Source organism: Microcaecilia unicolor, chromosome 10, assembly GCF_901765095.1.
Source record: "Microcaecilia unicolor chromosome 10, aMicUni1.1, whole genome shotgun sequence".
NCBI lineage: Eukaryota > Metazoa > Chordata > Amphibia > Gymnophiona > Siphonopidae > Microcaecilia > Microcaecilia unicolor.
This window is the reverse complement of record NC_044040.1, coordinates 219,975,609-220,001,467: the sequence shown is the minus strand read 5'-3', so window position 1 is coordinate 220,001,467 and position 25,859 is coordinate 219,975,609. Positions and strand designations below refer to the sequence as shown.

Here is a 25,859-nt window from a genome sequence, read left to right as displayed (position 1 = left end):
GTGAGAACCCAATGAACATCAAGAAGTCTCAAGGAAGAGAACTGATCCTCCCCTTCTTCCCTGCAGAACGAGGGCAGTCCCACTGACTGGTTAACATGGAACACTGAAACTACTTTAGGCAGGAAGAACGGAGTCGTCCATAGCGACACCCCTGCCTCAGTAAAACAGAAGTAACCTGACAGGACAGAGACTGCAACTCTGAAACTTGTCCCGCTGATGCAATCGCCACAAGAAAGGCCACCTTCAGCACAAGAATTTTCAAGGTAGCCTTCCTAAGGGACTCAAAGCCTGCAGCACCAAATTAAGATTCTGTTCTGGACAAGGTGAACAAAGGGGGGCAGAAGCTGGCCCACCTCTTTCAAGAAACGAATCACATCCAGCTGCATGCTAAAGACAAATTCTGAAGACAGCCTCTGAAGCAGGCCAGGACCACAACCTGTACCTTCAAGGAGCACAATGCTAATCCCTTGTGTATGCCCGACAGAAGAAAATGACAAGAGGTGAGCAACGAACAAAACGGAGCAATGCCCCTTTCTGCACATCACTCCACAAACGTGTGCCACACTCGGGCATATGCTGTGAAAGTAGAGTGCTTCCTGGCCTGCAGTAAAACCGCAATGACAGGATCCAAGTCACATTTCTTTCTCAACCTAGCCCTTTCAATGTCCAAGGCCTCCATGAGCACAGGGCCATGACGAAGCAGGCCTTGTGCATGAGGAAGATGGAACGGATCCCCATCCATGAGTCGCATCAGGTCTGTGTAACATGGCTGGCAAAGCCAACCTGGAGCCACCAGTATCACCAACACTGGTGGCTCCACAACAGATAGCTCACCATGGGCCACAGCAGGAAGACATATAGAAGACCTCCATCTGGCCTGTAGGTACTTCTATATCAGATAATCACACAAAAGCAATTTTTCTGGACTCGTTTGCTCAGGGATATGACAGTACCTAATTGGCCCTTAGGCTCTTCTAACTAGCTGTACCAATGAAAGGAACAATGCTACAAATGAAATACATTCTTATTAGAAATAGAAAACAAATATGTGGCTAATGGAAAGTAAGTTACAAAAATAAGTTTGTACAACCAAAAATAGATTATCACACACACACACATATATATATATATATAATTAAGAAACTATATGGATAAGTGATAATACAACTAATCACACCACTAATATCCTAAATATTATTATGAGAACTTACACAGCTAATATGTCTTGTGCAAATACACACTTAGCAGCTAGTAATTCACTGACCACCAGTCCTGAAAAAACAGTCTTTCACAGACCAAAAGCCTAGTGGAGGAGTAGCCATGTGGCTAGTGCATTGGACTTTGATCCTGGGGAACTGAGTTTGATTCCTACTGCAGCTCCTTGTGACTCTAGACAAGTCACTTTGCCCCTGGTACATAATAAGTACCTGAATATATGTAAACCACTTTGAATGTAGTTGCAAAAACCTCAGAAAGGCGGTATATCAAGTCCCATTTCCCCTTTCCCTTGGACTAACTATACCGACTGTAGGTCATAAATCCTGTTCTCTCATCTCGCAGTCCTTATTGCACACTTCCAATGGTAAAGAATCTAATTCCTCCATTGAGACTCAAGCTGAAGCCCCAGCGAATCTCAGTCCAGGAATAAAATCCAAGGTCTGTATTCAGATATGATAAGCACAGTCTTTCGGGTGAGGCCTAGTATTGTAGCTGAGCTGACCTTTGTCAGTTTGTTACAAGGTATGCAGTTCACTGGTGTGTTAAGAAGATCAGTCTCTTGCTCTACTGCACTTCTTGGACCAACTTATCCACCACCAAGTCTTCTCCTTTCTCCTCTTCAGTCCAACATTGGCATCTTTCTGGGTCAGATGATACATATGGACCAATCACAAACAGTGTAATTCTGTCCAGCAGAATTCATGGTGGACAATGCAAGGCCTTGTGATAGCAGCAAAGAAAGTTATCAGTCCCGGTAACAAACCTCCCTATTGATTCTCATACTCCTGGAGCCATCTGTCTCTGTGAGGTAAGCTCCTCCGCTCTTCCCAGGAGATAACTAGTTTGCAGTAAACAACGTGTCCTTGGATGAAGTCATCATGATATGCCAAGCAGTGATTTTTCTTTGAAGAAAAGCTGGTTTCTGATGGTGAAAGGCCTCCCTGGACAAATCCCACTTTCCAGGGTCACATGAAATCCTGCTGAGGAAGACAGCCTCTACACTGAGCGACCCCGCAATGTGAGCAACCAACAGAGAAGATTTCTCTCCACCCAGTCCATCAGAAACCTGGCCTCCTTCACCAGCTGCGGGTCCCACATCACGTAATGCCTGAGCGCTACCCATAGTACCCACATGGGATTAACCCTGTGGCCACCACTGCCCAGGCCCATGTGCGCCTACACTGGCATACTCTCCACCCACTTGCTAGGTCCCATTTGCCTCTGGGTGAGTCTCTCACCAGCAAGTTATTTCCTCGGTGGTTTCTAGGGACACTGGGACCTGCAGCCCCACAGTTCCTAGAAAACACTCACAGACTGAGAATACAAACTGCCAGGATTCTTAGTCAGTCAGGACTAACAAAGCTAACTAATAAGTTTATTATCAAAAAAAGTATAACAGTGAACAGTAAAAGTTTTAAAACAGCAAACAGGAACAGGTAAAATAACAAGGACTTAATGTTAAATCTAACTGAACACTTTATCTGCGATATCCCGTTATTTTTTTTTAATGTTTCTTCTTTAAGTAATTATGTTGTAATTCTGTGACACCAGAGAGCAGCAGCTAAATAGGGACTCCTGCAACGGGCACATATGCACCCAAGCTCAGAGAACCACTTCCATAGTCACCACATCATGGACCCCAGAACTTGGACACAGTCCCAGACCCATGGTTGGGTCTGTTGCAAAAAGGAGGTGAATCTGCTGCACACGTTTGCTGTGTCTGTGATTCGTGTCTGTGAGAAAGATTGTCTCCGCCCCCATGACTAACAGCATCCCGATATACTGTGATGGAATGAGCCTGCTCTTCTATAAATTGATCACCCAACCCAATGACTGCAGGAGCTGGACCACCCGAGGTCACCTCCACACTGATAGGAAGATGAGAAATTGGTAGGTCATCCAGGCAAGGGTGTACCCTGATTCCCTGGTGCTGCACAAAGGCCGCCACTACAACCATGACATTGGAAAACGTCCTCAGCGCCATGGCCAAACCGAAAGGCATAGCTATGAACCGAAAGTGACAGCCCAAAACTGCAGTGCAGAAACTGCTGATGCGGCTGCCAAATGGGAATATGACAATACGCCTCCTTGAGGTCAAGAGCAGTGAGAAACTCTCCAGCTTACAACGAAGTGATAACCAACCTCAGAGTTTCCACGTGAAAGTGGGAAACACGGATACACTGGTTTAGGCTTTTGAGGTGTAGGACCAAACGCACAATGCCCACCTTTTTGGGAACCATGAAGTATATGGAGTATCTTCCCTATCCAATCTCCAATGGGGAAACTGGCATAATAGCCCGAAGTGCCAACAAGGAGTCAACTATTCCTTGGATCTGTGCCACTCCCTGACACAGGGAGTGTAAGAAGAGAGGAGTAACCAGGCAGGAGAATTCTAACTTGTAACCTTCGCAGTATGTCTAGGTCTCACTGGCCCATAGTAATCTTGGTCCACTCTTCTCAAAACTCCTGAAGATGCCTTCCAACGGGACAGAAAGAGTGGACTGGACTGGCATCATTGGGACGGCCTGGAGAATTACAACCTGCATCACCTACAACACAAGCTTCCTGTCCCTTTGAAAGACTGGTGAAATGGAAAACAGGACCTCTGAAAGGCTAGTGCCTCCTACTGTCCAGAAAACTATTGCGGGCTGACCCAAAGAGTGGCTCGAGGACTTAAGTTTGTCATTTGGCAATCTCTGAGGCTTAACCTTCTCCAGTTCCTTCACCAGGTTGCTGAGGTCCTCCCCAAATAACCATTTGCTTCAATAGGGCAACTTCATCAGGTGGGCCTTAGACACTGCATCAGCAGCCCAATTTCTCAACCAAGGCTGCCTACAAGCTGTGACTGCCAAGAGAACCGGCCATCACCCTCAACATACAGTAGACTACACCCACCAAATACAGCAACCCAGCCTCCAATCGGGTGGCATGCGCAGACTCCTGCGACCCGGACTACTGATGTCACTGCAGACACGCCACAAAGGAGCAGTAAATGGATGCCTGAAGGCCCAGAGCCATCACCTTGAACACCTGTTTCAAGGCATTCTCCAGCTTTCTATCCTGCAGATCCTTCAGGGCAATTCCCCCTTCCACAGGTAGAGTAATTGTCTTGGTTACAGCCATAACCAAAAAATCCACTTTAGGCAGGTGCAGCTTCTCCTTTTCCTCCAGCACCAGGGTATATAGGCGCCCCATGGCTCTGCCCACCTTAAGCCATATGTCCAGGGAGACCCATTCTGCAGAAATTAACTTCTCAATGTCTGGATGCATGGAGAGAGCCTTAGAAGGATCCCAGAGGCCCTTCATGATCGATGAAGACTAGACTCCAGCCAGCGCTATCGCCGGCTCCTCAATAGATAGGACCACCAGGGCCCTCTGAGATCAGGGAGCTCAACTCTTCCTTATGAAACAATCGTAGGACACTGGGATCATCCCCCTCCTCAAGAGAGAGTTTGCCCTCCTCTAAAGGCTCCCTTCAGTGAGGGTCCCTCCGAGCAGAGTGAGGCCCCCTCAGGGAGTGGAGAAGGCTGAAATAATCTTCCTCAGTGTCTCCATGAAAGTCCAACCGGAACTGTTTGGGAGCTGAGGGAATGGTGCACACACTCCCTGGTGGATCACGAGCAGACATCTGCAGGTAGACAAACCCCATAGAGAAGGCCTCATCTGGAAATGCTGAGTGCCAGTGGTCCAACAAAAAAGTGGTTTGCTTGGGAAATTTCGGCTCTAATACTGCATCCTCCAGTTGATATGCCAAGATGGCTGGCAATTGTTGGGATGGGAAGCCTGCATTGCTGCTCTGCGGCTACTGTGGTCTCCCCTTGAGTCACCCGTAAGCCTCGATGCAGCCAGTGAGGATGTTATAATTCCTTTTGTATCGGTCCACTGTGCAACCGCACCTCGAATATTGTGCTCAATTCTAGTCGCCGCATCTCAAAAAAGATATAGTGGAATTAGAAAAGGTACAGAAAAGGGCAACGAAAATGATAAAGGGGATGGGATGATTTCTCTATGAGGAAAGGCTGAAGCGACTAGGGCTGTTCAGCTTGGAGAAGAGACAGGAGATATGATAGGGGTATATAAATTAATGAGTGGCATGGAACGGGTAGATGTGAATTGCTTGTTTACTCTTTCCAAAAATACTAGGACTAGGGGGCTTGCGATGAAGCTACAAAGTAGTAAATTTAATACGAATCGGAGAAAATTTTCTTCACGCAATGTGTAATTAAACTGGAATTCATTGCCAGAGAATGTGGTAAAGGCGGTTAGCTTAGCAGGGTTTAAAAAGGGTCTGGATGGCTTCCTAAAGGAAAATTCCATAGACCATTATTAAATTGACTTGGAGAAAATCCACTGCTTATTTCTGGGATAAGCAGCATAAAATGTATTGAGTTTTCTGGGATCTTGCCAGGTATCTGTGACCTGGATTGGCCACTGTTGGAAACAGGATGCTGCGCTTGATGGACCTTTGGTCTGTCCCAGTGTGGCAATACTTAAGTACTGTGCAGCGGTGACAACATCAGCAGCAGTAACATCTTTTAACCCCCTCCGCAGGAGTCGCCAAGCTGTCCAACCAAGTGGTGTCCATCCTGTTCTTTTTTTGATGGCATCAAAGCATGAACCCAACTTCCCCACATACACACCAGCGACGCTGCCAAAGCGGTTCTGAGGGCTGAGTCAGGAGACTTACCAGCTGCAGAAGGCCCCCACAGCTCCCAATCCCCGTGGCGCTCACTGAGAGGGAATAACATCACTCCCTGCACCCACACAGCAGAATAGCAGAATACCACAAAGTGCACTGGCACTGCAACTGACCGTTTTCTTTTTTAAGTTGCTGAATAGACTCTCCAGTGGGGGGTGGGGGTTACCATAGACGGTGACCTGGGACCACCAGATATGACTCCTAGGAAGCGAACACCTGCTGGCCTCAACTGGGGACCAAGTTGACCAACCGGACCAGGATACTGAAACTGATACATGCTTACATTCAGCAAAAACCTTTAAGTTCAGTGTTTATTAAACGTGTTTATTAAAAAGAAATATTTTTAACTGTTTCCTAAAGGCCATATAATCAGGAATAACTCTAATCTTAGATGGAAGAGAGTTCCAAGCTTGAGCCACCAAATATGAAAACGTAGCTGAGATGATCTGTTTAGAACCACAAAAGCAAAGGATTTCTTGAAGAAATGTTTCTAGATCATGACAAAAGACATACCAGATCTTTCATATATGATGGTGCATCTCCATGAAGTATCTTAAACACAGAAGTCCATAACTTAAAAGCCAAACCCTCAGAACACAAGGCTGAATAGCCAGTGCATCCACCTGTTGGAGATAGAAAATACTGAAGAACTGGACCGCCTGACTGGGAATGTAAGGCACAGCTCAAGTCTGTGTTCTCTATTTCCACAAGTCAAGGTATAGTGGAAGCTGACCAGTCCTTGTGCTCGAAAACAACCACTGCAGATTCCTCTCTCATAGAACCTAGCTTCTGCACACTGTATCTTCATCATACCCAACACAGCCTGGAAATTTTTTTACCCAAGCCAGAATATATAATAATTTAAATAGCCTTCGCACAATGGACCTCAACTAATGAAACAAATTAAAAGCCACAGTGGTTTTACAATGGCTGACACTGCCCCACGTTTGGAGAGATAGAAGATGTCATATCTCCACAGAGAGGCTAATTCCTAAGGAGTAGAGAATGACACGGGAACAAAGATTGTCCCTGTCCCCGCTCCCACCCCATCCCTGCAGGTTGTGTCTCTGTCCCCATCCCGTCCCCGCGGGCCCTGTCCCTTTCCCTGCGGGTTGTGCCCCCATCCCGTCCCCATCTGCAGAAGCCTTGAACACTTATGATTTTATATTTACATCTTTTTATTAAACTACAAAAAGAAATATGCTGTGCAACTGTTGTTTATAAATCACAAATAGAAAACAATAACAATGAGCATCTACAACCACCCCCTCACCACCACCCTCTACCCTTCCAACCCCAACAACAGCTGACTTCTACTACTCCAAGGAACCCTAATCCACCCTGTTAAAATATGATTTTTTAAATCTGTGGATGAATAATAAGTCATCAACAATCTCAGGATTCAGTCTAGCTCTCTTGTCTTCCACAGTCCTTCCTGCAATAGACGTATTTTTAAAAGATGTGCTGGTAGGAGGAATGTACAGGATCCCCCATGCAAATTCTGCTAGTTATGGCCAACATGTTTGCTTGTTTTTCCAAAAAATCAAAATATTGTCATCTGCATCACTGAAACATAAATAACAGTCCAGCTCATTAATAGGCTTCCAAGCAGAAAATGACACAGGGACAAAGTTTGTCCCCGTCCACACAAGCTCTGTCCCCATCCCTGCCCCGTGCCCTTCTCTACTAAGGAGTTTATCATCCCAAATTTACAGACTTAAATTCTTGCTACACTTTTGTATCAAAAGCATTTATCTGGAGCACTCTATTTACCATATAAACTACTATTCAAGATCATAACTGCATTACTTGCAAGCACATTGCACAGAAGAATGCAAAGAGTAGCCCCCAAGACCACCTTACAATCCCTGGTGGTGTAGTGATATAGCGAGGGCAGGAGTGATCTCAGTCACTCTTCCCATGTCAGCTCTACTCAAAAAACAGCTGCCATAACCTCTTATGGCAGCCTCGTGACATTGCCACTCGAGGGTCATGACAGCTCTTTTGAGAGCAGAGCCAGCATGAGCACGAGCGACTGGGGATCACTCCTGCCCTGATTACATCCCTAGACCGCCAGGGATTGTAAGGTAGACCCCAGGGAGGCATCTACAGGTGGGCAGGGCAACTTCTGTTTGTAGAGGGGTAGAAGGAAGACAAACAGCACAAAGTGCACATTTGGCCGAAACTGAAGACAGGCAGAAAAAGGATTTGGGGCATAGAAGCTCTTAAGGTGCAACTGTAACGAACAACCTCCAGTATGAGGGTCCACTCCCAGACAAAAAGAATGAGGTAACTAACCAACTGCACCAGCCCAGGATCAATCTGCTGAGCTTCACTAGGAGATTTTAGTGTTGCAGGAGGAAATAAAGGACCCACCTCCCTCACAAGACTGTCTCACTCCATTTGCTTGTCAGGGCATATAACCCACTGGTATGGACTGGTCTATCTGGATGAAAAGTAAATAGTAATTTAGAGTTTCTGTAAAAAGCTGGAAAACATGGCAGCAGCTCCTTACCTTAGCCTTCTCGAAGTCCAGGTCTTTGCCAATGGTGGAAAGCAGGCGGCACAGGCACTCAAGCGATTCCTCATCATGATTCTTCAGCAATTTCACCACACAGTCATGCATTATGGCCTCCGTCAGCATCTTAAGTTTGAACAGCTCCCCGATGAACTTTATATTACCTAGAGATCGTCTCCTAGCTTTGTCACGAGCGTCCTCCAGCTCCTCTCGTAGACGAGTTTTCTCCTCTGGCTGCAGAAGCAGAGCAATCACCCAAAAGTCAGAAATCTGTAAGGCTCTATCATCAGTAAAAGCACAAAGGGGCTGATGCATCAAAATGTCCAAAGCCCAGAGTAACCTGATCCTGCATGTGAGAGGTGGGAGTTCTATTGGAGCAGAGGATATTTTTCAGCACAGGCTGGAGGAGGGGATGCATGTCAAAGTCAGGGGTTAGGCGTTTTGGTGGAGTAAAGGGCAAGGTGGGCAAGTTATGTTTCTTATTATAGGCAGCCAACTCTGGAACGCAATACCTCGACACATCCGAACAACCAATGAACACCTACCCTTCTGAAAGCTGCTTAAAACTTACCTCTTCACACAAGCTTACCCAAATAACCCAACTTAATTCTCGAACTCAAACCACACTACCCATACTCCAATCCTCTCCCACACATCCCTCCCTACTGTCCTACTCTTTCCAACTGGATCATCTCTGTGATACTTCATACCATACTCTGTGTTACTTTGTACCACACCTTGTACCTTACTTTGTGTTATCTCTATGATACTCTGTACCACATCCTGCAAGTCGCACTGAGCCTGCTATCGAGCGGGGAAGAGCGAGGTATAAATGCCATAAATAAAATAAAATAATAAAATTTCCAAGTCTCATCAATCAGTTTAGAGAAATGAGCAACAAACTGCTTGCTTGGCTGGGAGGAAGAAAATTATGGCATTGACTGTACTAAGGATTACCGTAGCTGCTGCCTCCAACTCTTTCTGTTTCTTCTCAAACTCCTCATCATCATCCTGATCCTTCTCAAACTCCTTCTGGCAACGGTTCAGCAGCAATTTTCTAAAGTTCACAGTTACACCAGGTTTGTCTGTGGTGGGGACCTTCAGCTAAGTGGAACCATGGAAAGTGAAAAGAAAATAAGAGAGTAAGATGGGTTTCCTGAGGGTGTGTGGAGAAACAGATATACACACTTAGTTCTTAGTGCTGGGGATGCAGTCATGCAAAGCTGGAGCAGGGAGCAAGAATGCATCCAGGACCTAGCCTCCCTCCACACCCTGAGCCTATGTGCTAAAGTGTGAGAGAATGGTCAGTAGGTTAACATACATACCCCCATAAGGCAGCGACACATGTTGGCATAAGCAACAGAGAAGTTGGGCTCTGATATGGCCTTCTCAAAGATCAGGTCAATGACGCCTTTCAGTCTCTCCTCAGTATCAATAGCCAGGTCAGTCACCTGCTTCATCAGCTGCTGGAACATCTGTGGTGTCAACTTGTTCAGGATACTGCGCACACGACGAAAGAGTTCCTGCGGCATAAAACAAATCAAGGAAATAGCAACATTTCAGGACCCCGGAAGGAGCAATTTAACTTGGACTCTGATCTCAGGAGCATAACTGACAACTCTACTGTTTGACCCCACAGTCTCCAGGGTTTAGAGATCAAACTCTTCATTCTTTAGGAGAGCACCTAGAATCTTTGATCCTACAAATCATCCCACCTGTCCAGTGCATGTGCCTCTTTCCTTCAGTACAGGTGGGCACTGATGGAAGCCCAAACCCTGGTACAGACTAGCAGAATGAACCAGTCAGAAGTGAGAGGCAGAGAAACGTTCAGTCTGGGGATAGCCTGATTTTGCAGATCTCTTCCTATTTGTTCTATCGTACCCACTTGACTATCATTATTGTACTTCTACCCTTTATCCCCCCCCTCTATATTTATTTATTTGCTGCATTTGTATCCCACATTTTCCCACCCATTTGCAGGCTCAATGTGGCTTACAATATGTCCTGTCCTTTTAATCGTATCTGATCATCATCTTTTTGGTATTAGATTGTAAACTGCCCAGAAGCCCTCCATAGGGCGGGGTAGTAAACATTAATAAAACTTGGAAACTTAGAAGGATTTTCCCAGGTCCTGCTGTTACAGCCAGTAGCATAAAGAGGGTAAAGGAAAGGTGAAGACGGGAATAGAATGGTTATTTCTTTGTAATACAGGACGGTAAGACTGGCAAGCAATGAGAGGGGGGGTAAGATTGGCAAGCAATGAGAGGGGGTAAGACTGGTAAGCAATGAGGGGGGGGTAAGACTGGCAAGCAATGAGAGGGGGTAAGACTGGCAAGCAATGAGGGGGGGTAAGACTGGTAAGCAATGAGAGGGGGGTAAGACTGGCAAGCAATGAGAGGCAGCAAGATTGGTGGGAGGGAGAGAGAAACGGGAAGACCAATGTTTACATTATGCCATATTTACTGATTGTCTAACAAAGATTTCCCATGGACTAAGATTCATAAAAGAACCAAAAATTTCAAAGGAGACTGACAAAATTAAATCTAACACAGGATCACAACATAGTGTCTGAAGACAGCACTATACCAATTTTGCTGCATAATAAAATATGACAAAAAAAAGGCTAAAAAATATGAAAAATTTGAGAGACTACACAAAAGGGCAGCTTGTCCTTGGGCTAGACCAAAACCCTCAAGTATCATTTGCCTCAGATTCCTTTAAGACAGAAACTGAATGAAAATAAAAGGAAGAAAGTAGCCGTGTCACATACACTTTAGGAGTATGGTAGAGGCCAAGTTGTTTTCCTGTGATGGAGTTCTCCGTAGACAACAGGGAAATGCAGCCAAACAGGCAGTGACATGCAGTGATTGTGTACAGTATTAAGTGACTTTTCCATCCACACAGTGGCCTCAATGACAGTCCATGACATAACAGAGCTACTATTGTTTCTTATATAAAGGGGGGGAGGGGAAGAGATGGCTGCATTGCCATGTTCTCTATGAAGCATCCGCCTTACAGGTAAAAGACAGTGACATCAGGGAGAAAGAAGCCACGTAATAGGTGATTCAAAGACTGAGGGTTTCAGAAAATGTATCTATGTAGGTTTGCAATCTGGGATCCTTAAATTGGGACATCTAGGTAGTCATGTTCAGTGACAGTGTGGATGGTAGACCAAGTCACAGCCCTGCATGCATCTAAAATAAGAAGTTTTATGCAGATTTGTCATGACATTGCTTTAGCTCTGAGATGATGCAGGCTAATAGGTCCTGACATCTAACTCATCAGGCAAACCATGACTCTCCGGATACAAGTATTTCATACGACTTCTTTTTTTTTTTTTTCTTTTTAGTATTCAGGGGACATAGTAATGTACGTCTGCAGTCTAGTGTATAAAGGTTTTCTTCCCCTTTGTGAAAATGAGGTGTAGAGAGAGACTTTTGGGCATGTGTGGAGCACAACTCTTAGGGTATAGGGAGAGTAGTGCACTTGAGTTTGAAGTTCACGCATTCTACAAGCAGGACAACTGTGTTCCGAGTTAGGAAATTTAGGACTGCTTGACCTAATGACTCAAAAAGGCACCTGCATAAGTTTGGTAAGCACAATATCGAGACACCAAAAAGGAGTTTTCATGTTCATGACCTCTCGCATGAATATACATACTAATGGGTGAAGAGATACGGGTCTCTCATTCAATTGTTGCTGAAATGAGACTTGCACAGAGGTGGTTTTAAATCAGAATTTGAAAGAAGCAATATGTTAACTGGATATAAACACGGGTTTTTATTGAATGTCCTTGTACCAATTTATGAATCAAGTCCATTTTTGATAAAATTTAACAGCAGAAGTCCTCCCAGAAACCAACAGAATCCCCTGAACCTCTTAAGACCAGGAAGCAGTGAGATTATTTGCCTCTCAATATGTAGGCTGCAACTGTGAGCGATTTCATATTGCGGTGAAGAATTTGGTCTCCCTTTTTTGTTTGACTGTAGTGAAAGCAACCACGGGAATCAAATTTGATGTGGCAAATATGATAAGAAATTTTAATTGGCTTTGTCCAAAATTATTTTTTGAATTACACTGTGAAATATCCTCTGATCTGTTGAGAGGCCACTATTGTCTAACAGGAAACATTTACTTTGAAATACTGTAGAAAGGATTCTCTACAAAAAGGGCCTGGAGTTCTGAAAACCACCTTGCTAACCAATAGCCTCCAGAGTAAGGTCCAATGGGGGGGGGAACCAAGTAACCAAAGATCTAGACCAGAGGTCTCCAACATCAGAGGGCAAAAACAAAGGGGCACCCTCAAAACTGAAAATATGCTAGCAAAAGTACATGCAACTTCAACACATGTACAGGTAGACACTTTTTTAACCCTCCTGCAGGAAAATCAAATGACAGAGAATGACAGCGCAAGGTAGAGGGATTCTCCCTCCTCACGCCAGGCCACAACCACTCTCCACACCTTAGCTTAAAGCCCAAGATACAGAACTTTTCCTCGCCAGGAGTGTCACAGTGACCTCAGGCTAGAATTCCTTCTACCTCACTTGAGAAAGGTCTTTCAAAGGCCAAAAAGTAATGCCAAAGGTAAATAAGTCATCCATCAGAACCAGGGTAAATAAGTCATTCATCAGAACCAGTCTCTGGCCCAGAAGACCCCTGTTGTGCAAAATACGAACATTCCCTGAGCTAGAGAGCCTGCTCCAATTTGCATATCCTGGTCCCATGCCAGTCCTGCACCAGAATTATTAGGCCTGGACACACTGCAACTGCTGAATTTCCTGTAAGTTTGGCCCTGGGGAGAATGCAGAAGGAGCTTCTATGAAAACCACTGTTACAACAAAGCCTCCAGAGTGGGCAAACCTTTAGTCCCTTCTTGAACGAAAGACTGTGGGGCATTCGCAAACTACTGGTAGCTATCAGAGCCTCTTCTGACCTGCCCCATTAGGTTCAGAAGAGAGTGCATACCTGTGCTAAAGGAGTCACTGCCAACTCTAGCTAACCTGAACAATGCCAATGCCTTTGTCTATTGCCCCTGCGCCTTGTGCTCGACGATTTTCCAGCCAACTAAAATGGCATCTGTGGTATACTATGTCACCACTCAGCATTTTCTAGTCCATCATCTCTGAAAAACTTAGCCATTCTGTATGTTTGACCCTGGGCTCCTCCATGCAAGAAAGCTTGTTATCAAAACTGATCTGGAAAATATACCATTGGAATTTAAAGACTGCCTGCAAAATCAAGTTGTCACATTTGGATACTAACCACAGAGTACCCAAACAATATGGGAAAACATCAAGAAAACTATACTGGAAAAAAAAAGTAAGTGTTCTCGCAAAAGATCAAAAAGCAAAAATGGCCAAAATGGATGTCTGAAGAAAATCTCAAAATTGCTCAGAAACGTAAAGAAGCAAGAGCCAGAGGAGAAAAAGAGGCAGTCACAGAACTAAGACAAAGTTTCCCAAGCACAACAATGAATGCAAGAATTAAAAATAAAATTGCCAGCTCAAATTGGAAAGGTAAGAGAAAACAGATGGAAGGAATACTCCGAGTCATTACCAAAAAGCACGGTTAATGAAAGTTGCCGAAGCTGCATTGAAAGCTCGGTTCCAGCTTGTAATCTGCCCAAGCAGCTTTGCTCGCATCTTCTGCAAGTACACAGCAATGCACTTCAACTTGAAGCACAGTTCTTCAGCTGTATCTGTGCTCTGAATAGTCATGGCCGCCTCAACCATTTTCCCTTTTGCCCATTTTGTAGCCGGATTCGCAGCTAAACATCTTAAACTTGGCTTCCACTTCAATCTGTAATTTCATGACATCCCCACAGACTGCTGCTCCTACTAGCCCAATTCCAACATCCTTGTCATCTTTAGTCACTCAATATTTCTGGGGTTCCCATACTAATCCACCACCTTGTTGTGATAGGACTCTGCCAGCTCCGAAGAGCTGCCTGTGCCTCAGCAGTTGAAGTGATGGCATTTGCACTGAAGTATAGCAAATCAGATACAGTTGTTACAAGCCTCTACCAGGAAATCTGGACGAAAACATCATGGCCAAGTGACTTGAAATTACTGCACAATACTTCTGATGCAACACACCAGCAAGTTTGTACTCTAGATCATATAGTGAAAACTACAACCATACCTGGAACAAGAACTGCCTGAAGCTCAAGCAGGGTTCAGAAAAGGGCAAGGAACAGGAGATAAAGATGTGCGGTGGATCTTTGAAAAGATGAAAGAATACAAAAAGGTTATCTACATGGGTTTCATTGACTACAGCAAGGCCTTTGACTGCGTAAACCATGAAAAACTCTGAGCCATATTAAGCAGCATGGGCATTACCTTTGAAGACAACAGTGAACAGAACAAGGAGAAACAGAATGGATCGAGTTGGTGAAGGTATATGACAAGGCTGCATACTTTCCCTATAACCGATCAAATCTTCAGAGAAGCAAGACTGTATGAAGAAGCCCAAGGTATGAAAACTGGTGGAAGCCTCAACAATCTTCACTATATTACTGTCTGGAAGTGAAGACAATCTGAAATATCTATCAAGATCAAGGAACACAGACTCAAAATGGGCCTGCACTTTAACATGAAGACAAACAAAGATCTTGAAAACTGGTAAAATCAATGTCATCCTTGATGGAGGACTTTTATTTGATATACCACATACCAGTGTAAAACACTTCCACGAAGTATACAGAATAAACAGCAAGGCTAAAAAGGAACAGACGAAGGAATATAAGACAACTAAAAGAGAGGAATATGAGAATAAAGGGCAGGAAACTACAAAAGGTATCAAGATTACATGTTATATACATAAGAAGAAACATCAAACAGGGTAAAAATGACTTGGTAAACCATGGAGAATGGACTTTGCTGCCCCTAGAGAACAGATTAAAGAGGATGCTTAGGTAGCATCACAAAATGCCTGAGAAAAATAGAAGGCCTCGAATGAAGATTTAAACTTCTTGAAAGACTATTCCAATGTTATGTTCAATGGCAAATTATTACAAAGAACAGGGGCCAAAGTGACATATGTGGTCAAGTCTAACCTTATGATAACAGATAATAAAACAAACGATAAAGAAATCCAATGATGCATCACTTCACAGGACGGCTACAAAGGGCCTAGACAAGTCATTCGAATGCAGACATTTGACTTGTCAAAGTCATGGTATTTTCAATAAAGTCACAGGTACACAAAAGTTGAATAGTGAAGTAGTAAGCTCATTGCTTGCCAGTCTTACCGTCCTGTATTACAAAGAAATAACCATTCTATTCCCGTCTTCACCTTTCCTTTACCCTCTTTATGCTACTGGCTGTAACAGCAGGACCTGGGAAAATCCTTCTAAGTTTCCAAGTTTTATTAATGTTTACTACCCCGCCCTATGGAGGGCTTCTGGGCAGTTTACAATCTAATACCAAAAAGATGATGATGAGATACGATTAAAAGGACAGGACATGACATATTGTAAGCCACATTGAGCCTGCAAATGGGTGGGAAAATGTGGGATACAAATGCAGCAAATAAATAAATAAATAAATAAATAAATACGAGAAGAAAAATCTATGCCATCAAATTATGGTGCTAGAGAAAAATACTGCGTACACCATGGACCACAAAAAGGTGAAATTAGATCTTACCTGCTAATTTTCTTTCCTCTAGACCCTCCAGACCGGTCAAGACGCGTGGGTTATGTCCTCCTACCAGCAGAGGGAGACTGAGAAAACACTAAGCTTTTGAAGCCTGTATATATAACCTGTGCAGAACCTCCACTAGCCAGTATAACCCTGACAAAGCAGAGAAACAAAAAAAACACTAACAACAACTAGCAACCCTGTACGTGGTCACAGTAAACTGCAAAAACAAGAAACATCTTCCGCTTGCTCTTACGGAAACATGTTCCTTTGCATTTGATAAAACAGTTGGGCTTCTACAGGTGGACTATCAAAGAAGAGCCCCACCTGTCCCAGACTCCTATCACAAAACAGAAATAAACAGTCTGCAATTAGAGAAACAACAATCTATAGCTGCCAAGAATTATCCAACAAACACACCTCCTGGCCTCCAATACAGACAGGGCGGGCTCTTGACCGGTCTGGAGGGTCTAGAGGAAAGAAAATTAGCAGGTAAGATCTAATTTCACCTTCCTCAGCGACCCTCCAGACCGGTCAAGACGCGTGGGACGTACCAGAGCAGTAACTAACTTACGGGAGGGACCTACTAAGGCCAGAGGTCAAAACTGCTGCCCCAAAGCGCACCTCGTCCTTTGCATGCACAGGAATCCTATAATGCTTCACACAGGAATGCAATGAAAACCAAACCGCAGCCCGACAAATATCTAACGGAGAAATCATATTATTCTCCGCCCACGAGGCTGCCATTCCCCTAGTGGAATGAGCAGACCAGCCCCTAGGCACCACAGGACCCTTCAAGTAAGCAGATGCAACTGCCTCCTTCAACCTCCGTGCTATGGTCACCTTAGGAGCCGCTGCACCCTTCTTTGGGCCACCATGAAGAATGAACAAACGGTCAGAGGCTCTGAAGTCCTGAGTTCCAGAGAGATAACAACTCAAAACTCTCCTGACATCCAGCTTGGCAATACCACGCTGCTCCGAATCTCCAGCCATATCATCCAACACTGGCAGAGAGATGACCTGATTAACATGGAACTCGGAACCACCTTGGACAAAAAAGGAAAGCACCGTCCGCAACGAAACCTTTCCCTCAGAAAGGACAAACATGGTTCCCTACAAGACAAAGCCTGAAGCTCTGAAACCCTCCGTGCTGAAGTAATCGCCACCAACAAGACCGTCTTTAAAGATAAATCCTTACAAGATGCCGATACCAGAGGCCCAAACGGAGGCCTGATCAAAGCATCCAAAACTAGCTTCAAATCCCACGGAGGCACCATCCGTTACTGAGGTGGACGCATCAACTTAACACCCTTCAAAAAACGCACTACCTCAGGCACAGAAGCGAAGGACTTTCACTGAAGCTTCCCACGAAAACATGACAAAGCTGCCACCTGAACCTTCAGTGTAGACAAGGCCAGACCCCTATCAACACCATCGTGCAAAAATTCCAAAACTTCCGCCACCGAAGAGCGAAACAGCCGAACCCGATTCTCCAAACCCGGACATACGCCAAGGAATTGGATCGTCTACGGGAACTCAACATCGTAGCAAAGCCACTGGACGAAAGCCCCTTCTTCAACTTGTGCCGCTCAAGAGCCAAGCCGTAAGCGAAAACCGAGCCGGATCCGGCATGATTATCGGGCCTTGACACAGAACTGATCCTAACAAAGGCAGGGCCGCTGCCCCTGCCAACCGCACCAGGTCTCCGTACCATGGTCAACGCTGCCAATCCGGAGCCACCAGAATCACCCGACCGGAGTGATGTTCGATGCGCTATATTACTCGACCGACTAACAGCCACGGAGGAAACACATACAGCCACTCCCGAGGCCAAGGCAACAGAAGAGCATCGATTCCCTCCGCTCGAGGGTCTCTTCAGCGACTGAAAAAATCTCTGAACTTGCGCATAGCGAGCCGTTGCCCTAAGATCTATCACCGAAAGTCCCCAGACCGACACAACTCGCTGGAACACTGACCGAAGAAAAAGACCACTCTCTGGGATCTAGAGTGTGCCTGCTGAGATAATCTGCATCTATGTGACCTACCCCGGCCACATGCGCTGCCAAGAGAGCCTGAAGATGAGTTCAACTGCGCCACCAAGGCTCTTCGTCCCCCCTTGACGGTTGACATACGCTACTGCCATGGCGTTGTCGCAGAGCACTCGGACTGCCTTGCGGCGAACTACCGACGGCAAGGCCTGGAGCGCCACCCGAATGGCCCGAGTTTCCAGCCGGTTGATGGACCACTCTGCTTCTGCCCGAGACCACCGGCCTTGAGCTACCTGACCGAGACAATGTGCCCCCCAACCTTGCAGACTGGCATCCGTGACCATTACCAGCCCCTGTGGGGACTCCAACGGCATTCCTTTTCCCAAATTGCGCGGGTTGAGCCACCAGTGCGGAAAACACATCTCCAAGTCCTGCGACAGAGGGGACCAATGACTGAGCAGAGCTGACTGTACCTGACGCATGTGCGCCCTGGCCCACGGAACTACCTCTATGGTCGCCGCCATCAGGCCCAGGACCTGACGATAAGTACGGGCTGTCGGCGCCTTCTCTGCAAGGAACCGATGAATCGTACCCTGCAACTTGGAACCAAAAGGCCGCACGAAGGAAAGTGAAGATAAGCTTCCATCAAATCCAGGGAAGTGAGAAACTCTCCTTTCCGGACCGCACCAGAGACCGACCGCAACGTCTCCATCCGGAAAGAGGGCACCTTGAGTGCCGTATTGACCCTTTTGAGATCTAAAATGGGACGAAAAGTGTCCTCTTTCTTGTGGACCACAAAATAGATCAAATAGCACCCCGAGCGTTGCTGATCTGAAGGAACAGAAACCACGGCTCCCAACGCGAGCAGCCACCGCAGAGTGTCCCTCACTGCTGCCCTCTTGCTCCAAGACCGACAGAGGGATTCCAGAAACACTTCGGGAGAACAGCTTTCGAATTCCAGCGCATATCCGCCTCGAAACACCTCGAGAACCCACTGATCTGACCTGATTTGGGCCCAGCTCTGGTAAAACAGACTCAGCCGAGCCCCAACATGCACCAGAGCCTGAGCCCGCACACCTTCATTGGGAATTGCGGTCTGAATACTAACCTCCCGCGGAAAAGCCACGCCCTCCGCGACGACTCTCACGAAAGAACTGTGTGCGCTGGAAAAACCGACCCCTAGAGGTCCTACTACTACTACTATTAAACATTTCTATAGCGCTACTAGACTTACGCAGCACTGTACAAATTAACATGAAAAGACAGTCCCTGCTCGACAGAGCTTACAATCTAAATTGGACAGATGAACAGACAGCTAGGGGTAGGTCCCACTCGATCTGCCCGGCCTATACCGCTGAGCCTCCCTAAACCGTCCCCGAGAGGAACTAGCTCTGGCCCCTGCCTTGAACCGAAAATCTGGAGCCATAGAACCTTGGTATCACTAAGACCTCACACTAACTTGCCCAAATCTTCTCCAAAGAGCATAGCTCCCTTAAGTGGCAGAGAACACAACTTAGCCTTAGAAGCCGCATCTGCGACCCAACCTTGTAAACCGAGGGCCCTACGCGCTCCCACAACCATAGCCATATTTTTTGTCTGAAGTACGCAACAAATCATAAAATGCCTCAGACAAAAAGGATGAACCCATGTCCAAGTTGGCTAACTCCTGACCCCCCAGAAGAACCAACATCTACCGAATCATCCAGGAGCTTCTCGGCCCAACGAAAACATGCCCGAGCTACCAGACCCCCACAAACCGAGGCCTGCAGGGCTAGAGCCGACAAAACAAAACTACGCTTGAGAAAAGATCCCAACCTCCTATCCTGAGGATCACGGAGGGCCGTTCCTCCATCAACCGGGCTAGCCGTAGCTATAATTACTGCCGTCACTACTGCATCTACCGTGGGAGCCCTAAAGGAATCCCTATCTTCCTGAGGGAGGGGATAAAGCCTCGCCATTGCCTTTGCCACCTTACACAGCAAATCCCATTCCTGACAAATCATCTCCCGGAGATCCTTGTTCATAGGGAAGGATCACGCCTGACGCTGAATGCCCTTCACCAACGGATCCTGGCCAGTTTCCCCCAAAGCCACCTCAGGACCAAACTGAAGGGTGGACGACACCCGATCTATGAGTTCTGACAGCTCATCTCTATGGAAAATCCGCACTACTGAAGGATCCTCTCCAGGAATCCAACAATCCTGCTCCTGAGAGCCGTCAATTCCATCTGACTCCCCCAGATCACTAAGCGCAGCTTCTGCAGCTACAGAAGAAAAACAATGCCTGTCCTCTGACCACTCTAACCGCGGTCTCTCAGCCAAGACGGAAACAGCCCCCTCTTCCAATTGGGGGGGGGGGGGGGGTCCCGATCTCCAGGCCTGATACCGCGTCCAGACAAAATCTGGAGGAAAGCCCACCATTCCTGGACCCATTAGGCCCTTTTGTGCCAAAAACGGAGGCCACAGGCCCAAAAACAGCTGGCTCCACGGGCCGCGTCGGACTCAAGATGGCGGCCGTTCCCGCCAAAACTGTTCCCGCTGACAGCGGCCCTGCCTACGCTCCCGCTGACCCGGAGACTCCCAACACCATCGATCCCTCCGAGGTCAAGTCGGGGGGAGCCGCAGCCACCTTTATAGGCGCACCGCAAAGCTTACACTAAGCGCCCGGCGCCTCTACCCCTCGCCACGAGCACGCGCGACATCGGAGGAGCTGGGCCGCCATAAACCACGAGGGAAGGGAAAAGCTGTTCCGCAAACGCGCCAAACCAAAAACTCACTCACACTGCAAAAGCACTGAAGAAAGCGCTGCTCCCTCGTTCCAGCAAGGAATCGAAACCCCCGTTCGGTCCGCTGAAAATAAAGAAATAAATGCCCTTAAAGGCACAGTACTCCAACTCTGGCAGCTGGAAATTGTAAGGCACTCAAGGCTACAATACTGAGAAAGCAGCCGAGGCACAAAGCTGCCAAGCAAAATGAAATAGAATAACTGACCTTAAAGGCACAGTACTCTAATTCTGGCATCTGGAAATTGTAAGGCACTCAAGGCTACAATACTGAGAAAGCAGCCGAGGCACAAAGCTGGCAAGCCAAATGAAATAGAATAACTGACCTTAAAGGCACAGTACTCTAACTCTGGCATCTGGAAATTGTAAGGCACTCAAGGCTACAATACTGAGAAAGCAGCCGAGGCACAAAGCTGCCAAGCAACAGAAATAGAGAGCAGCACAGGGGGAGGGACCCAAACATAGGTGTAACACCCCAGGGGGAAAAAACTGGGCCCCACCGGACCCAGGGCCCCAAAGCACTTTTTTTTTTTTTTTTTTTTACACACACGTACAGGGTGCTGCAACAGAATAAAGTTTGGAAGGAAAAAATCCTATGACACAATGACAAACTACCTCACCAGACTATTGGAGACTGCACAGGCTGTCAACTGCTACCTCTGCTGAGACTGAGAAAATACTGGCTAGTGGAGGTTCTGCACAGGTTATATATACAGGCTTCAAAAGCTTAGTGTTTTCTCAGTCTCCCTCTGCTGGTAGGAGGACATAACCCACGCGTCTTGACCGGTCTGGAGGGTCGCTGAGGAAGACCACATTTTTATTTAACAAATTTCTATCCTGCATTATTTAAGGCATGTTACAGCAAACACTCAAATTTAAAGAAATACAACCAACGTACATGTCAAAACATACAAAAACAGTAAACGTCAAACACAAACCTTAACAAATCAACTCAAAGTATATGCTTATTGAAATAAAGCTGATTTCTAAAAGAGATAATTGATGTTAGTTTCCACAAATTTAATGGCAGCCTGTTCCGTAAAACAGGACATCCAACACAAAATATCCTAGACAATCTTCAACTGAGCAGACTTAATGAAAAGATGAAGGAGAAATTAGATCTTACCTGCTAATTTGCTTTCCTTTAGTCCCTCCGGACCGGACCAGGATTGGACTGATGGGTTGTGCTCGCCTACCAGCAGGTGGAGACTGAGAAAAACTCTGACTCTAGAGAGCCAATAGGAGCCCTGGCCATGTGACCTTAGCCTCAGTATTTGAATAACAAAGCAGGAAAGAAAGAAAGAAAGACCATCTGTGCCGTATGGAATCCTAGCAGCCACAAAGCACTCGGCAATGCCAAGTATCAGAGCTCACCAACAACTCTTACCAGAGAAGTGGTATGGCCCGATTTGTACTACAGCTCACCAGCAACTCTCACCAGAGAAGTGGTATGGCTCACTTGTCTTATAGCTCACCAGCAACTCTCACCAGAGAAGTGGTATGGCTCACTTGTCTTATAGCTCACCAGCAACTCTCACCAGAGAAGTGGTATGGCTTACTTAAAGTTTCACATATATATACTAGCATGGCTTACTTAAAAGTTCACATATATATATACCAGCAATTGGGTACCCCAGCAACTCTCACCAGAGAAGTGGTATGTCCCTTTTGTAGGAAAGCTCACCAGCAACTCCTACCAGAGAGTGGTATGGCTCACTTGAATTAGCACTCACCAGCAACTCTCAGCACAGAAGTGCTAAGGACCTCAAAGTTCTATACATATATAGATATATAAATATATACATACATATATAGATAGATATATAAATACATACATACACATATATTCCAGCAACTGAACCCACCAGCAACTCCGACCAGAGACGTGGCATGGTCCACTTAAAGTCCTATATATGTACAAGCGTCTTTTTTTTTTTTTTTTTTTTTTTTTTTAATACCCCGTTGAAAAAGTGACAAAATATGGGAGGGGCCTGGTCCGGTCCGGAGGGACTAAAGGAAAGCAAATTAGCAGGTAAGATCTAATTTCTCCTTCCTTAGCGTCCCTCCGGACCGGACCAGGATTGGACTGATGGGAAGTACCAAAGCAGTAACCTTAAGGGAGGGACCCTTTCAAACCCCTAAGCATCTCCGAGTTGCATAGATCACCTCCTGGCGACAATGAACATGTAGAGTGTATATCAATCAAAAGAGAATGAAGATAAGCTCAAAATGGCACCGTACAAAATGTGCACCTAGTGCACCAAAAATCGCTGTGCGAAGGAACGAACCCCGCTTCTCAAGATGGAGCATATGTTATAACACTCTCAGGAAATGGTCCCCCAGTGAGTAGACAAATAGAAGGTATGAATTCCTTAATACGTCGAGATATAGTGAGGCCGAAACAACGGCAACCTTACCTTGACTAGAAGTACCAAGGAAGGACCAAATAGCTTGTAACAGTTCTCTAAATATATAAGATCTGTTTTAATATGTAAAGCATATATAAAGCATATAATTTCCTGTGATCTTGAACGCCAGTAGAAGAGTCCAGACCAGTAAGAAAAAAGTGATTGGAAAAGATGAAAAATGGGAAACTAAGGTAGAGTGAAAAAGAAATACCCAGGTGAAGAAGTACCTCTTACCTAGACGTACTAGCTGATTGGAAAAAAAAGAAAACCTGTAAGAGAGAAACTTGCAGTCCTGACCCTGCTAGCTGAAGCCATGGCTACTAACAACAGTGTCTGAAAGGAGAAAGAAACCTTAAAGGAAACAAGATGATTTTGAATCATCGTGCGAAGAAGAATAACACCCTGTCCCTCTGACAATGTCACTAAGGCACAGAGGCTAAAAGCTGAGAAGAGAATACTGCAACTACAAAAGATGCCATCCTGCTTAGCAAGGCTGAATGCCTGTCCCAGACTGAGAGCATGCACCAGCCTGAGCAAGAGAGAAACAAAGAGGCCGGACTGGGGAAGAGAGAAGGTCCTCTAGAGAAAACAGAAAACCCCCTCGGCTCCATAAAAAGTCAAGATGACAACCTAAAAGGCAGCCTGGTATATCTGCAAGGATAAATATCTAAGCGAAATGCCCGACCTGAAGAGAAGGCCACCATGCCAGAAGGGGATGGCATGCTACAGGGCTGGTCAGATGGTAGATCCATACAAATGACTCCCCTTGAATAAAACAGACATCAGCCATGAAATAAACCAAACGTCAGTGCAGATGTGAACCCACCTAGGAGGCAGGACAATTTGAGTCAGAGTGAGAACCGAAGCTGGGCCTCCCCGATGACATCTCACTGCACTGTTCGCTAGATTACCCCTTAGGCAGCTTACAGAGAAAAGTGAAAACATGCAAAAATAAAATGACATACATGTCAATCGTGTAAAGGGGGGCACATGCAAGCCCTGTAAAGAAACAGAATGACCAGATAGTAGAACTGTCCGAGGAAAGGATGTACCTTCAATACACAAGAAGACCAGAGACCTACCAGGGGCCTCAATATGTAGCCTAAGAAGGCAACAGACCTACCAGGAGACCGAAGACCATTCTGAAAGAACATAAGATAGAAACAGTCCTGCCAGAGAGCAGGATTGAGTCTTTGAAGTAACCTAAGATGATAACAGTCCTATGAGAGTACAGAAAGAGCATTCTGGACTAACATAACATGGCAACAATGCTGACCAAAGACAGAGTGCTCAGAATAAAACGCTAGCCCTCAGGGATACCTCCTTGCTCCGAGAGCGACTGACAGTCCCCTAGTTGCAATGTAAAGAGACCACATGGTAATCCTGAAAGCAAACCGAATGCCAAGAGCCAAGAAGGAAAAAAATTAAGTTGCAAAGTAAAGAGACCACATGGTAGTCCTGGAAGTAAAACCAAATGCCAGGAGGAATGTCCTACTCAACTAATGCCGAAAAGAAGAGCAGCAGTCTCGGGGGAAAAAAACAAAAGGGAAGCTGCAAATGCTTCAGAACACTCGAAAAGATAAAGAGCACGGGAGTGCAGCTCATGAGACTGCAAAAGGCAATTGCCCAGGGAAAAAACCTTGCAACTATGTCGCATGTAACCCCAAAATATTGTGGAGACTGCGAAATATTTAGACGACTCTTGACTACCAGTACTAGGCATCCTGAGAACCATAAAAATTGCACTTCTCGGTCTGCGACTTGCTGACTTGTCGACAAGAGGTTTTTTTTTTTTTTTTTTTTTTTTAATAGCTAGCTGACTCGCCATGAGTGAAGAAGAATCTCCCCTTTTCTGAGGGGTAGCATAACTATGATGAACTTTTAGAGACTGGAAAACAGTGTTGTGAAGGGACATTATTGCGCATTGTGAGCTGGTCACCCTTCCAGGACCCAGCCCGGGCGGACCCTGCTTAGCTTCCTTCACACCGGGCTCTATCCTTCTCAGAAACTCTCCTAAGAGAAATATGCAGAAAAGTTTGTATCAAAAAATGTGCTGCACGAAGCTTCACTATGGATCAAAGGCTTTCATGAAAAAGACTTGAGACTTTGAGAGCGCTCTTGACAGCATTTAGAATTGAAATAGGAGGAAGAAAAATTCCTTCTTAGGAACTAGGTTCTTGTGATAAAGATTTGAGACATTGAGAGTGCGCATGACGGCAGTGAGATTCCAAATAGGAGGAAGGGAGATCCATTCTTAGGAACTAGAAATTAAAATTGCATTCGGAAGAATCAAGAGAGAAAATGGTCTAAGATCCAAGAGTCTATGTAGGGAGACCCCTACTTCACATGCCTTGCCGTGAGAGCGATAGAGAAAGGAGGCGAAATGAAAAGCAACCATCTAAAAATAAAACCGCAAGAACTCCTGGACAGAGGAAATAAGAAGATGACTGTCGTGTAAGAGTAGCCTGCAACTATGATTTCATGACACAAAGTTAAACAGGTGAGAGTGGCATGTACCTATGATAACATCCTTACTGCCCCCATGCCTGTGGAAGAACAAACGTATAGCTAACATATAGGAAATATCCTGGTATGGAAAGCAACCT

The 25,859-nt window shown here is 45.7% G+C and overlaps 1 protein-coding gene across 3 annotated transcripts in view; it reads right to left on the bottom strand.

Moving 5' to 3' along the window:
- Positions 1-25,859, bottom strand: part of EIF4G1 (eukaryotic translation initiation factor 4 gamma 1) — a 205,015-nt gene that overhangs the window by 56,237 nt on the left and 122,919 nt on the right. For all 3 annotated transcript variants that reach the window (XM_030217150.1, XM_030217151.1, XM_030217152.1), the window contains 3 exons: positions 9,761-9,958; positions 9,393-9,539; positions 8,433-8,669 (listed from right to left, as the gene is read on the bottom strand). In XM_030217150.1, coding sequence (XP_030073010.1) covers positions 8,433-8,669; positions 9,393-9,539; positions 9,761-9,958 — 582 coding nt within the window. The remainder of the gene's footprint in view (positions 1-8,432; positions 8,670-9,392; positions 9,540-9,760; positions 9,959-25,859) is intronic.